At 46.0% G+C, this 15,478-nt stretch overlaps 1 protein-coding gene across 3 annotated transcripts in view; it reads right to left on the minus strand.

Annotated features, from left to right (window-relative positions):
• Window positions 1-15,478, minus strand: part of DYNC2H1 (dynein cytoplasmic 2 heavy chain 1) — a 464,482-nt gene that overhangs the window by 424,867 nt on the left and 24,137 nt on the right. For all 3 annotated transcript variants that reach the window (XM_090030141.1, XM_090030133.1, XM_090030125.1), the window contains exons 12-19: window positions 13,973-14,168; window positions 11,980-12,075; window positions 9,513-9,665; window positions 9,301-9,399; window positions 3,642-3,781; window positions 3,321-3,549; window positions 2,658-2,785; window positions 1,658-1,773 (exon numbers count right to left, since the gene is read on the minus strand). In XM_090030141.1, the coding sequence (XP_089886267.1) occupies window positions 1,658-1,773; window positions 2,658-2,785; window positions 3,321-3,549; window positions 3,642-3,781; window positions 9,301-9,399; window positions 9,513-9,665; window positions 11,980-12,075; window positions 13,973-14,168 (1,157 nt within the window). The remainder of the gene's footprint in view (window positions 1-1,657; window positions 1,774-2,657; window positions 2,786-3,320; window positions 3,550-3,641; window positions 3,782-9,300; window positions 9,400-9,512; window positions 9,666-11,979; window positions 12,076-13,972; window positions 14,169-15,478) is intronic.

Here is a 15,478-nt window from a genome sequence, read left to right on the forward strand (position 1 = left end):
CACAACCACTGAGAAGGGGCTTGCGCTCCCCAGCACTAGAACAGGGCCTGCTGCCTGGATCAAGGGCCCCGTCCTCTTGCCACCGCAACAGTAGTGCATGGGCACAGCCAGACGCCAGCCGGCAGGGCCCCTTAGGCAGTGGGCAGGGACAGGGGTTATTCCCCTCCCACTGGTGGCTGGTGGAAGGGGCTTATTCTGCTACTTGCCCCAAGCAGGGAGTATGTGGCAGCGGTCAGGGCAGCAAACCCAACTGCAGTCCCTGGGGAGCAGTGGGGGTAGAGTGGAGAATAACACCTTTCCCTGCCGCCTCTGCCTCAGGGGGCCATGCCGAGGGGGTAGCACCCAGCAGACCCGGCTCAGGTCCCTGCCAATGGGACAAGGGGTGGGGAAATAAACTATTCTCTGACCAGATCAGCCAAGGCTACTGCCCAAGTTGGCCATGCCCCCCAGCACAGCTTCCCTGCAGCCCAGGGCATGGTCTAGCACCTCCTGGTGCCTGGTCTCAGCAACTGCAGGCTTGTGCCCATATTTCCTCACTCCACAAGGAATGTCTGTGCTGTTACAAATTGATTTAACCTAGGCAGGTTAGAGTTACCTCTAAAAACTGAATCAGTTCAGGCTCCAGCTTTTTGAATATCTGTCCCTAGCCTAACGCCGCATTCAGATGAGCATGGACATGTGTATGTGGTGCCACAAACCCATCTGCAGTGCCACACACCGCACATGCAGGCATGCCCTGTGCTGCTACCTTGCAGCACAGATGAAGGGTTTTGACCCCAGGAGATCCTGAGGTCAAGAGAACCCAGAGCAAAAAACACCAGGGTGGTGCATGTAGCAGCAGCATTCCCTGACCAAGACTGGAGCCTGGCTGGCTGGAGCTATACTCCAGCTGCAGACCAGGCTCCCAGCTGCAGGAAGTGCTGCAGCTGCAGCTCCCCAAGGCCCCCAGGACCCTAGGTAGGGTTGCTAGGGCCAACACAGTTCCTGGCCCCAGCCTCCCCTACCCAACCCAAGGTAACCTGCCACGTGCCAGAGCGCAGGTGGCATAAGCATTTCCTAGGGGAAACAAATGGCTGCACTCGTCTGGACATAACCTAAGGTGCCAGCCTGCCCTGTCTTCTACCTGACTTCAGAATAACATGACTACCTACCTTCCTATAATTTATATGAACTCATACTTATCTATGGTTTGAGATTCTACACTCAAAGTCAGCTGCCTAAAACTAACAAACCTAACTTCCAGGCATCTAAGGGCTTCACTGGCTCTCACTGAGAAAGTCACTCCTAGTTACTACTCAATATGATGCTAGCAAAGAATTTCAAAAATGTACAAAAAAGTCTCATTTCTCAAATCACCATATCTCCCTAGTAATCATCTCTGGAATAGAACAAAGAGGATAAATTCATACAGATTGGGTTACTGCTGGCACAGCTATGACCGAATTAAAATTACAGGATCTAATATAAAGAGGAAATAGGTGAACAAGAAAATACGCATTTACTTAAATGCCCCAATGGAAACTAATAAACCACTTTTTCTACATAATAATTTTTCAATGTCATTAATCCAAATGATAAATGATTTCCAAAAATAAAAGAATTCCTGTATGTCACCAGATGCAACAACATTTAAATACTACACATCAAAATCACTTACCTTGTATGGACTTTCTCAAAGAAAGGACAAGAACATCATATAACTTCTGGATAAAATCATCAATCACTGTCTTCACAGGGTTACAATTAACAATTAAGCAGTCTATCTTGATGGTGCTTCAAGATTTAGTATGATAGATTCCAAAACATACAAGACAAAAGTTAAAAGATGAAAAGTAATATTTCCTTTATGATACAAAGTAAATGTACAATGTAAGAAAAACAAGAGTAAAAAATGTTAAGGGTCATTAACTATTGTTAACATTTTGCTGCATAATATTCTAAAAAGAAAAGAAAGTTCTACATAAAGATCCATAAATAAATGTGGTGATTTAGTAACATTTGCACATTAACTTATATTATTAACACATTTGCAAAGACCGCAACTTTTATATATGCACATGCGCATGCGCACACACACACGCACGCGTGCACTCAATTTTAATGGTAGCTTTGACAGATTAAGGCCCTCATCCTACAAATACTTAGACATATGCTTAATTCTGCACATGTATAGTGTCACTGCAGTCAAAAGGACTGCTTGTACTTAAAGTTAAATACATATTTATGGAACACTAAGAATTAAGGGCATAATCCTAAAAATACTTAGGCATAAGCTTTTGCAAAGTCCCTAAGCACTATTACAGGCACAGGAGTGGATCAGTGGGTGCTAACAGCAGTAAACAATGTATCTGGTAGGATCAGATCCTGTCTTACTGTCTTCAAAGCTCTCATGAAATCAATAGGAGTCTTTTAAATGATTTTGGTAGGAGATAGAGTCAAGTAAAAAGCAAAAAGTTCCGTAACAGCACAGCAAATTATAATACAAATCTGACAAAGAGAGAGTTAAATATATGAAAATATATTGATGTTAAAAACAATTTTGAAACTGTAGCTATTTTTTCATATGAAAAGACTATATCTATTACACTACTGCACTATAGTAATTGGCCAACATATAACCCACTGTTCAAAGATAAAAATGGGTAGCTATACTGTACCTTGGAAGGCGTTCTGCTTCTTTACCTCTTACTTTTAATGCTTTAAAGTTTTTTTCCCAGTCCTGTTCACTAGAAAGATGTTTTTCCACCAGAATTTCCATATCTATTTGTCCAAATACAACCCATTCCTTTTCAACATTGTGTATTAGTATATAAAAAAGAAAAAAGGAATTTTAAAATAACAAAGCAGCACTTTGCATTAATTCTAAAACAAAGATTATACTTTTTATTGTATTCTCAATCTAATTAATTTAAATCTGTGCCCATTTTCAATTTAACAATTTTGATCGTAACATCGAGAAGTTCTGTTTTTATAAAAGATAATTTAGCATTAGTCAGTACCCAGTTAGAAGTTACAGACTGGTATGACATGTCCACACTTTCTAAAGATGATGTAAAACATATCTTGGACAAGAAGGAGCAAATCTCAGATATATCAAAATTTAAAAATGAAATGCCAGATGCCTGTGTTCTGTTGAATATTGAAACATTTCCTCATATGCCTGAAGTCAAACACTTGCTCATGTGTTTTGTTAAATCAAGGCTATAGAGCCAAGAGAGTGACAAAAAAGTCAAAGCTCAGGTATTTCTAAAATGGTTGTCCATGACAATGTAAATAATTCTAAAAGAAATAATCTAACTCAATCATAAAACTATAAAGACCTTAAATTGATTTGAAACTTCTCCCAATCTTCTGAACAAATCCTCTGCTTTACTGAAAGTGGTCAGAAATCCACTTGCATTTCTCTCAGTCATAACAGCAAAGATAGATTCTTCTTCTGTTTCACTCACTCCCCTAAACTGGTTTGGAATGGAGATGAATCTCTTCATTTCTCTGTAGTACCTAGCTCGTACTTCTTCAAAAGGAGGTCTGAATTGCAATCTTCCTTGTCTAGATGTGGAACAAGTTACATAAAATTAAAATGTTCAGCAAATTTCCAGCAAGAGCCCCCTTACAGTAGGGAAAAAAAAAAGTCATCTTACTTGAAAGTTAAATCAATATTGATTTCTGGTAGATTCTCATTGAGTGCCTCTAAACCCATTTGATATTGATGCTCCAGGGCTTTGTAGAGTTGATGATTCCAGTGTTGTCTCCATGCTTTCATGTCACATGAATGAACACCCTAAAATTTAAGAACATTCACTTAGTTTACCTACCTTTCCCTTAGGGGTGCACCGCTAAAAGTTTTTTTGGCTAATACCGATGGGAAATTATTAACCAACCATATTGGCCGATACTGATCCAATATATAGCCTAGCAACTTGGAGAGCAGTGTCCGGCTGATAATTCTCAGGCGGTGGGCAGGGTGCAGATCAAGGCCACCATGGTGAGGGAGGGAATGAGGCAGAGTCATGGGCAGAGAACAAGATAGAGCTGAAGGCAGCTTATCTGGGGGTTGTGGGGAGGTGGGAAGGTGGGAGCAGCTCAATGCCATTGCGCACCCTCAGGGGAAGCATGGGAGGATGTTCCCACCAAGAATGATGTGCAGGGTGACAGCAGGCTGCCCACTGTGGGCTCAGGCCCAGGGGCTATGCCAGCCTCTTCCTGGCAAGGGGGCTAGGCCAGGGCTGTGCTCAAGGCAGGAAGGGGCAGTACTGGTAGATGGGGTTATGGGGGGGCTACGGGGAATTTTGGGGTGGCTGTAAGCCCACCCCATAGCCCCCCCTCCCAGCACCACTGCCAACTGCCCCGCCCCCACCTGCCCAAACTGCGTCCCCAGTCTAGCCCCCACCAGGAAGAGACTAGTGTAGCCCCTGGCCTCAAGACTATAGCAGGCAGCCCGCCCTCACCCCACATACAAATCCAAGGGGTACATGCTCCCCATGCCTCCCCTGGGGTTGCACACAGTGGCAGGGAGCTGTGTGTGTGTGTCCCCACCACCTCCGGATGAGCCACTCATGGCTCCGTCTTGTGCCCTGCCCACCCTGGCTGGACAGCGTCCACCCCTGCCCCAGCCCCAGCCCCTCCCTCAGTGTGGGGGCCTCAATCTGCTCCCCCACATACACACACCTCTTCCCTTCCCCAAGCCCTTCTATCCCAACACAGACTTACCGGCCAAAAACTTCTCTCCAAGCTGCTAGTTACATTCCTGCCTATGTGCATGCTGTGGCTGTGCATATGCACACAGCACTTATCAGTAGCAATATTGGCTATGCTGGCCAAAAAAAACTGATTGCTGATCTTGTCAATTTTCCTTTTGTGGGTGCTGATCCGGTATGAACCAATATATCAATAAAAGGATATACTTTCCCTCAAAGCAAAATTAGACAATAGAAATCATTGCTAGAATGCACTGAAGACAATGACTTAGTGAGATCCAAACAGAGAGGTGTTTATTTGGATAATACTGAGAGTTATAACACCTAATGCAAACATAAAATTGAACAGAACAGAAAAATCGCATGTTTCAAGGCCAAGCTTCATCAAGATAAAATTGGGGCACACTATCCTAAAACTGTCTACTGTGAAAGTCCTGCACTTTCTTCTTATGCATATAGGATTCATTGCTGTCAAATAAGGTGCCGAACCAGATGTATCACAATACCAAATCCCCTCTTCCTAGAATTTGGGACCCTAGCTTTAAAAGGTGTTTTAGAAAACAAATGTGCAGTTTCAAAAATTAGTTTCAGCTAACAAATAAGCTATTAGATGTTATCTCTGAGCAAAGAAGTCAGTCACTAAAGAAGGTGTCTACAGAAGAAAGAACGTACTGACAGAAATGATTAAAGAGAATTTTACTGTAATTTCTTATCTCATGAGAAAGCCCAAATCAATATCATATACCTCCATTCAGTAAAAGAACTTTGTAAACCAGTCACTTGTAAAGCAATGCATCAGTTTTATAAAGGACAACATAAATAAAAAAGAAATAAGCTTTCTTCAGGTAATTCTCTCTGCTAGCAGCTTCTTACCTCATTTATCAGAAATGTTTAATGACTTACTTTTGGGGAAACCAACATTGCAACATTGGTGCTGGAGGCTTTAAGACTAATCCATGCCCTACAGCTCAGTCTCCCAGAAGAGCTCTTCCAAAGCTGCAGAAACACTCCAGCAGTTAAGAAAGCAACTTGAAATTGTATCAAATAGCCTTAAGACAATTCTCCATCTCCTTTTAGAGAAAAATTTAATTTGTTACAAATCACACTCGATATTTTACCAGAGGACCACAGACAATTGAATGAGAAAAGAAGCTAATAGCAGAAAAAAAGTTTCAGAGGGAAAAAGTTGCATTGTGTTAGACAACTTTTGTCTGTATGCAGTGACAAGTGGAAACTAGCAAGCTATGTTTCACACAACAGGGAGAATAGGATTAAGCAGAATTAGTAAAATTAATTAAATTCTACCACAGAAAACAAAAGCTTTGTAATTTAATGAACATCTCTGAGGTCTTTCTTGCACCCCTCTTGTGTTGACTCTTTTGGTCTTGGGTATTAGTGGTGCGGCTTTAACAGGAGAAGTGGACAGTGGTCTCACTACTACATAATTTATTCTTGTGGAAAGAAGATGACTTGAGGTTAATTACCCTCAAGGGGTGCATCTAGATGAGTGCACACGTGCCTGTTGCAGCATCTCAAAGCAGTTTGAGATGCTGCAAGAGGCATGCTGGGAACAAAAAAATGTTCCCCATGCTGCATATTTGCAGCGCAGACTCTAAATTTGATACCTGGAAATCCAGGTATAAAAAAATAATTAATTAATTAAAATAAAATAAAAACCCCACAGAAAACAGTAGTGCTCTTAAAGCGTGCCCTGAAGCAACCAGAGGCAGGGTCCTCCAAAGAGATACTTTGGCAGGTGACCAGACCATCTCTATGGCTGCCCCTTTCCCCTGTGATTCAGCACACTGCCTCATTGTGCAGGGCAAACAGGAGCGAGGCAAGGCTGCAGCGTGACCCAGATGCAGACTCTGTCCCAGGTAAGTAGGGATTGGGGTGGTCAGGACTGGAGATGGAGGGCCGTGAGGGTGCAGGGGACTACGTGTGGGTGGTGGGCTGCTCCGGAGGGGTGGGTCTCCTGCCTGCCCGCTACATGGCACACAGTGAACATCAGAGCGCTCAGGGCCCTCCTGGTAGAGCTACCCCGCGACACAGTGCAGCACAGTACAGCCCTGGCTGCATGGCACCGCCTGTATCACATTGCGTAGGCCTGGCTTGACTTAGCCAGAGGCCATGTATCTTCAGGCAGGACTGGGCCATTCTTGTCACCCGGGGTCCCAACGTCACTTTCAGGAGCTGCACATCGTGCCGGGCCCAGTCTTGCCTCCGAGTACCCCACGTGCTGTCGGGCTGAGCAAGTTCCATGGAGGCAGGACCTGGTCCGATGCATGGCCCCTGTGAATGGTGCCAGGACCCTGGATGACAGCCAGAGCTGCCCAAAGGTGCATGGCCCTGGGCCAGGCCGGGCCCACCCAATATGGTACAGGCGGCGCTGGGTACCAGGCGGCTATGCTGTCCACTCCACTGGGAAGCTCTGTCAGGAAAGCCCTGAGTGCCCCGACAGCCACTGCTGCTGCAGGGAGGATGTGTGCTGTGGTGGGGGGCAGGTGGGGGACTGTCACAGAGCACTTAGGTACCCTGCGCCTGAGAACAGAGACGGCTCAAGAGAGCCTAGTGATGAGAAGGGGGAGGCGCAGCTGCCAGTCACCAGGGAAGCACAGGCGCTGGTTGCTGGGGCAACCAGCGAAACCTGCTGACAGGAAGGGGTAGGGCTTAGCCCTTCTTAAGCCCAGGCAGGAGACCAGGGTGGCAGTTCCCTCTGGCAGCCAAGGAGGGGGGAGCTCGGCCAAAGCGGAGAGCGGGACAAGGATTGACTGCATGAGCATCCACTGGTTTGCTGCCATGGGCTGGAGCATCTTTCCCGGTATGGATCAAATGTTGTTTGACCGGACGGTTTAGTTTTACTTTATAGCCCAGGGGCTTTGTGCTTTGGGCTTACTGTTTTACCGGAGGACCAGGTGAAGCTATTAGGAGTTGGAGGAGGCCTCATAGGGACCCCACGGTAGAGTGGGGGTCCTGGCACCAGAGATGGCGCAGCATCTTGGGGGTGCATTGGCCCCAGCCCCAGAGTGAAGGGGGGCAGCGAGGAGCCCCAGAGTGAAGGGAGGCAGTGAGGAGCCCCAAGCAAAGAAGGGGGGGCAGTGAGGAGCCCCAACAAGGTAAAGGAGAGGACCAAATTACAGCAAGGCCCAGGTCAAGAACCTGGCGGTACCATCTGCGAGGCTTGGACTGCGGTATAGGGGAGGAAAGGAGCCACAGATAGCGCCCTGTCACTGGGGCGCATAAAATGGGCAGCCTCCCACTGATTACAACAATCCATTAATCAAATAAGATCAAGGCATGGCAAGTGAGTAAGCAGGTGGCTGGCCCATTACAGGAGGGCAAAGCCACTCCCAGAAAGGCTCTGATAGTGATACTCCTGTCACAGGGACCCACCCCTCCCAAGCAGCCCACCACCCACACAGTCCCCCACACCTCCAAACTACCCCCACAAGGGACCCACTCACATACCCAGCCACAAACCCCTTACCCCACAAACCCCCACAGAAGCCCCAAACACTCCCCACAAATCTCACCTCCACGGACCCTACACCCACCTATAAACTCCACCCCAAATCCCATATCCCCACCACAAATCACACCCTGTGTGCCCAGCCACCAAACAGGATGGTATAAGACCTGCTGGCAGGAGCTGCGGCTACAGGGGCAACTGCCACATTGCAGCCCTGCCCCATGCTCACACCAGTGCTGAGACATCCCGCCCCAAACTTCTTTGTGAAACTAAAAATCTAGAAGAATGCACTGCATTTGAAAGCTTGTCTAACTCCATCCCAAACATGCAATCAGTCCAATAAATAATACCAGCTACAAAATCTTTACCCCTCACATACTGTAAAATTTATTAGCTACTGTTAAAGAAAAAACAGGAAAATAAATAGCTTCTTTATTCACCTGCAAACATCTGACCACAGTATTCCAGTCTTCCATTTTTACACTAGAAAACGGTGAGACTATCATATTCATCTAAGATTGAAGCCCATATATGGAAAAGCCAACATAGTCCTACTGATTTAAATGATATGTCAAAAGGGCATTTTTTACTTTGCAGCAGAGGTATCTATCAGGCTTACCAGGCTGCCAGAGAAGCACTGGACATTGGGAGTGTGGCCTGCCACAGAATCTGGGGCTCTTGGGCTCCAACAATCAGGGGCAGAAGGGCAAGCGAGGACTGATACAGCTCTGGTTGCCTTCCAACTACTTTGCCCATTGCCACTACCCCGGCACAGCTTCCTAGCTGTCACATCCATGTTGCAGCTACCACTGCCACCTGCCCTGGTCAGAGCTGGAACTGCCACCACCACATGCCCCGAATTGGAGCCAAAGCTGCTTCCACTACCACATGCCCCCGTACTCCACTGGTAGCCTAGAGGGCCAGATAGAAAACATGATAGCTGTTCTGGCAAATCATTATGTAAAATGGAAGTGAAATTCTAATTTAAACTGCACATAAATATGCTATTCTGCCTTAGAAAAATATGTTTTTGACACTGGTTTTGTACCATTTGCCATTTTACTAGTTCCTCTTAACTGTTACCGAAAGCATAAGAAACTTTTCCCAGACTACAATTTAATAATGAAACCATACCTGCATCTCAACACTGGTGAACCCACTTCTGAGTTCCTGTAGTCCATCCTTCCAATGCTGCTGATGCCGAAGTAGATCAATATTCATCAGAGCAATAACCTGTTAAAAATATTTTAGTATGTGCTATTATGTTAGTTACTGCTGCCAAAATAGATGAAAGAAAGAAGTTAAATTGCACAAAACATTATTTCCATTTCATTATTAAAACTTACTTTTTCAATAAAGCTAGTGTGCCACTTCCTTAGTTTTCTGTTTTCAGTGGAAAGCCGTTCAGCAGCAGTTTGGAGTTTTTGGATATATGCTTCTAATTCTTTGGGATTATCCCAAGTTATCTGAGTCTTTTCCCCAGAACCAACTTTTGAATGCTTAAGAAAGGCAAATGAGTGAGATTTAATGACAAATATAAAAATAGATCTAGCTCTAGATCTTTTGCAATCTAATCCATTATAAAGGGCAGGATTGGAAGGAAATTGTAACAGAAACAGAATCTCCTTCCCTTTCGCTCCAGTGTTCTTGAGAGAGAATAAACTATCATAGCTTACACACCACACTATATACCGTAATACACTAGTATAACTACACCACTGGGTGTATTGGGATAATCAAGCCTCTACTCTCTGCCCATCTACCACTAGAGACAGAGGGTATTGCCCCCCTGCAAAGCCTGCCTCTACCTGAAAAAGGAAAGCAGAAGTAGTGTAAGGCACTTTATTCCCACCCTGTTTTCTTATATTTCTGCATGGGGTGACACAATTATTTACTTTTCTAAATTTACATATTCTCCAGGAATTAAGTGACTGTTTAAAACTACACGGTAAACACTGTATTTTCAGATACTCTGATTTTAGTTTTATTCAGAAGACACAGACTTTTCTTGCGTTTTTATCTTGTTTTTTGAATGTCTTGGTACATCTATAACATAGCAAATGAAACATGCATGAATTAAATTGTGAACACAGTTGAATAAAGGATACAACATAGAATTCACAGTCCAAAAAGGGAAAGGTAGAGTAGCTTTAAGCCACTTCTGAGCTATCCTAATCCTGCACTATGCTGGAGATTAAAGAGACAGTCCCCAGGGAGACTATCAGCACACCTCTCAAAGATGTTCTATGAAGCATAAATTAGCATAGAATCTCCTCAGTTCCATGCATTGAAGCCCTGTCCCATATGGGTCCTGGCAGATGTTATATTTATTGTGCAATTTGTGTATTAACTGCACAATATATTGTAACATGCCACGCATTCAGACAACCTATGGTGTGATGAAATAGGAAACCAGTTATTTACTGCGGAACATCTGTGTGGCAGGTTTTTATCACACTTCCGTGTGAACTTATGGCATGCAACTGGCATCAGGCTGTACACGGTGGCCTCATGCTGGCCTGCAGCAACACTTGAGAGCTCCCTGATGCTCAGCTGCACACACCATGGAGCCCCCTGGTACCTGGCTTGCATGCATGCTGCTTCTGGACTGAGGCTCATATGGCTGTGAACTGGACAACTTCCAGGTTCCCAGCTGCATACACGGTGCCTACAAATGTGGACTGGGGAGCTCTCTGACCCCAGCTATATGCAAGTTGCTTCTATGCATGCAGCTGCAGACTGGAGAGCAATCCTGACCCCAGAGGCATGCACCCTGGCACCTGCAGCCAGCTGCAGGCAGGCGAGTAAGTCAGGGAGGTCCCCATCCACAACTCCCCATGCCCCAGGATTCGTGGCTGCATGCACAGTGCCTACAACTGGGGATTGGAGAGCTCCATGGCCCTATTTATATGCATATTGCTTACATGTGGCATGTATGCAGCCAGGGACTAAATAGCTCTCTTGTCCCCAGCTGCATGCACCCTGGCACCTGTAGCCAAACTGTATGCAGGCTGGTAATCAGAGAGGTCCCCCCATCTACAGCTCCCCACACCCAAACATACCCATGCAACCAGCTGCCCACCCTGGTAAATACCCAATGGAATCTGAGGAATTTTATCTCATATCCCAAAAATAATGCATCCTGCATGGCAGGATAACATTCTTCAGATCCCATCACACTCTTACATGAACATTTTCCAGGGACTATATCTCTCCTAAACCAGACCCCAACTCTTTGGTGAGGTTTGCAGAGAGATTCATGGGGCTGAAAGAGACCCCTCAGGGGCCATCTGGTCCCTCCCTGTATGGAGACAGCCCACTGGCTGCTTTCTACATTGTTTGCACTGGGGAAATGTATATACGGACTAGGACCTCTTTACAGCACTCTGTCCTTTTTCACATTCTAATGGGGCTGAAAAGAAGATGAGGATGTCACCCTGACTATAACCAGGAAACAATGAAACATTTATTTGACTACATATATACACATATATATTGCCAATGCATAAGTAGGCAGGTGCATTCTGCCCTAGCTTTAGCTTCCAACTGGTTTTAAGGGCAATCCCCTAGAAAGAACATTATAGTAATCCTGTATGGAAATTAGAAAGAAATAACTGGTCTCTAAAGGATTCTATCAGAATGAAAGTCATAACCATCTAACTAAGTGCTCATGGAAAAGATGTTCTAAGCCATCACTGGAAGGATACACTTAAAAAAGCCTCAAATAAGTCATCATAGAATGAAAACAGAGTATTACAAACCCACACCAGTTACATTGCCAAAGATTAAAACAACAAAAAGGAATCCCTTTACCTTAATGATCTGTTCAAATGCTAAAGCAGACTGTAACATCATTGGCTTCTGACTCGGGATCATTTGTTGATCAATAGAATTGTAAAAATGTGCCACCTATAACAATGAGAAATAAGAGTTACAAAATAAAAAAGTATTTCTACTAATATGCTAATATATTTTCATACATATAGCACTGCCTATCCCAATAATTTCAAGATATAGGCATTATCAACATAATTAACATCAATAAAGGTACTAACAAATGAACAAGCTATATCTACTGAAAACCATGGGCATCCATCACCAGTTCTGTGGTAGACATTTTATGTGCTCACTCATGTCCACATAGTTCCACACAGGGGAAGCTAAACTATAGAAACTTAGTCCTGTTTCATTCACAGGTAAGATGCTCAGCTTTAGTTTTCATTAACAGTACAATAATAGGACTGAACACACGAAGCAGTTACCACAAAACAGCTGAAGCATGATACATCACACTTCTTTTAACTCAATATATTTTTTTCATCTGCCCATACCCTGGGATATTTGACAACAGCATAGTACTTACAACATACATATCAGAATATATGATCCTGTTTCCAGACTGGTATGCACTACAGAGTCTCTACCTGCGTAGCTAGGCCAGCATAGCCCTCCCCTCCATTCTGTATATACATTGTCAAGGAAAGGGATTCATCTGCCAGAGAAGCTATGCCATTTTTGAAGACAACCTAAGACAGGGATGGGCAAAATATGAGCTGATCCCTCGGCCCCTCCAGGTGACACCAGGGCACCCCCATCTCATGCCAGCCCACAGTTCACCCTGGAATATCTACACAGCAGCGGCAAAGCGGTGCACTGCTGGGGCAATGGTAGAAGCCCCAGTGAGGGTGCTGCGCCCAAGACTGGGTCTGGGAGACCAGTCTCCATGGAGACCACATATAGCAGACTGCTATAGTGGGAAGCTACATCCAGGGTCTTACCAGGGCTCCCACCAATGCCACTTTCCCTATACCACTCTGCCCTACACCACTTCACCCTACGCTTAGCCGGCATGGCTGCCACCACTAGGCAGGCATCCCAAGATAAGCTGCAGGTAGGCACAGGACAGGGGTGCCCCAGCACCACCCACATCCTCCAGCCCCAGCCCAGTCCTGACTGCTGCAAGTGGCAAGGCATGGAGTCACCTTCAAGTCCACTCCCCACCTTTCCCCTGTGGGCTGCCCTTTTCTGTGGGCTGCATGCCCTGGGCTGGGGCGAGAGGGTGGGCGAGGGGAAGGAAAGTAAGGTTCTCCCAACCCTCGCCCACAGGGCTTGCAGCCCTCCTTTCCCTCTTGCAGGTGCTGCATCCCCCCAGTGAGGCCCAATGGTGGCTTCAAACTCTGTCCCAGCCCCAAGTTGTTACTACCCCAAGATCCCAACCTCATCCCCAAAAGTAGCTCCAGCTGTACAGGCAAGGTGCACAGGGAGCTGCATCCATGCTTGGGGCTGGGATCATGGGGCAGTGACCACATGGGGCTGGGGTGGGGCAGAGCTGTGATCCATTCCCCATTGCAGAGATATGCAGACACTGGAACATGGCTCTGACCTGGCTATAACCCTGCGCTGTGATCCCAGCCTCACCCAACCCTCCAGCTCCTGAACACCACTGCCTGGGGCCTCGTTCCACATAGGGAGTTTTGGTGAGTTGTGGGGGGGGGGCGAGACTGGGGGATGGGGGTGCAGAGGGTGCTGACCCACACTGCAACAGGTCACTAAAACAGACTGTGTGGCCCTCCGGCCCAAATAATTGCTCACCCCATCCTAAGCTAACAAAAACACTCTGTCAGTAGAGCTCCATCCACACCATGGGTTTTACAAGAACTGCCATGTCAGGTAAAGGACTATGATTTTTTCACACCTCTGGCAAAATTGGCTTATTAGCTTGATAATCAAATAGAAAGATTATGATTTAGAAATACTCAATTAATAAGATACAGAAATCAGTACAGATAGTGATTATGGTTTATACCTGCTTAAGGATAACTGCTTGCTTGCAGAATTTTTGTGCAGTGTTTGCAACTTGCTGTATTTTAGCAGGAATAACAAAACCAAGTGCTGTCAGCTGACGAACTTCTCTTAGGAGAGTCACTAAACGATCAGAATAATGTATTTTTAGTGATCCATCAGAATGATCCAGTTCCATAACAGGACTGCTAGCTTGTATGCTAAATCAAAATGAAATATTGAAAATTATTAACTATAATTTGTCATGCATCCTTTCTTAGTTGTATTCTGAACTGGCATACAATAAGCAAATTCCAAAATGCTGCATCCAATTATATGTATTACATTTTTCCCACCTAGGTTTTTAGCAAACAGTATTTAAAGCTGTCCAGCTCCCAGAAAGATAGAGACTAGGGCCAGTAAAAGCACTTGCAACATACTTTCAGATACTGAGTGGGGTTGGGTGCCATGGGAAATGGCAGGCAGAGGGAAGTAGGGATGCAGTGGGGGCTGCGGGAAGCGGCAGCGACGTGAGGAGCAGCAGGGGCCACAGAAAGTGACAGTGGCGCAGGGAGCAGCAGGGGGAGTGGTGAGGTGAATGACACCACTGTATTTTGAAGCAGGAATCAGCAGCAGTGTGGGGAGTAATGGGGGAAATGAAGGGGACCGCAGGAAGTAGCAGCAGCATAAGGAGCAGCAGGGGGTGTGATGGGAGCCGCAGAAAGTGACAGCAATGCAGGAAGCGGCACTGACGGGGGGCGGTGGCAGCAGTGGCAGTGGCGGGGAAGTGGCAGCAGCAGTAGAGGGCGGGCCTGCGGGAGGGAAAGGAGGGAAGTGGTGGGTGAGTGGTGATAGTGGATGGGAGTGAGGAGCCCATGCCGGTGCCCTGGATTTCATGGGAACCCAAGGTGGGGTGGCAGGAGCCTGAGTGCAGGGTCTGCCTGGCTGCATCGTGTGAGACTTACACACAGCCCACAAGAGCTGCATGCAATGGAGCCAGCAGCCCAGCCCTATCTCTCTCTCTCTCCCACCCCACCCATCATAACCCCACCCACCATAACCCCACACCTTCCCAGAGCCCAGACCCCCACCACATAACCCACACCCACTCACCCTACCCCACACACACACCCCAACCACACCCCTCACATACACCCCCCGACTGCCCACACAATATACAGTAAGACTGTATTTTGAAGCTATTATGCAATCACCTCTACATACACTTTGCAAACACATAAATCAGTACAATTTTTTTAAAAAATGTAATTAAAATACGTTATAGTGATGTTTTATTTTTTTGTATATGATTTGGATTTTTTTTCTGGTTTCAAGATTGAAGCACCCTCCTTACCAAAAGGAATACTTCTGGGACAAGGGGAGAGACTTCTGGTGGTGAAGGTCAGGCATGGGGGGTGGGGTGGCACTCAGGGGAATGCGTGGGACTTCCAGCCCCAATATGGCAACCAGGGACAGAGCAACTGTCAAGGGGCAGGGCTACTCATGAGGCTCTCGACAGCTCACCAGAAAT

Source organism: Crocodylus siamensis, chromosome 1, assembly GCF_052110815.1.
Source record: "Crocodylus siamensis isolate JL-2025a chromosome 1, ASM5211081v1, whole genome shotgun sequence".
Classification (NCBI taxonomy): domain Eukaryota; kingdom Metazoa; phylum Chordata; order Crocodylia; family Crocodylidae; genus Crocodylus; species Crocodylus siamensis.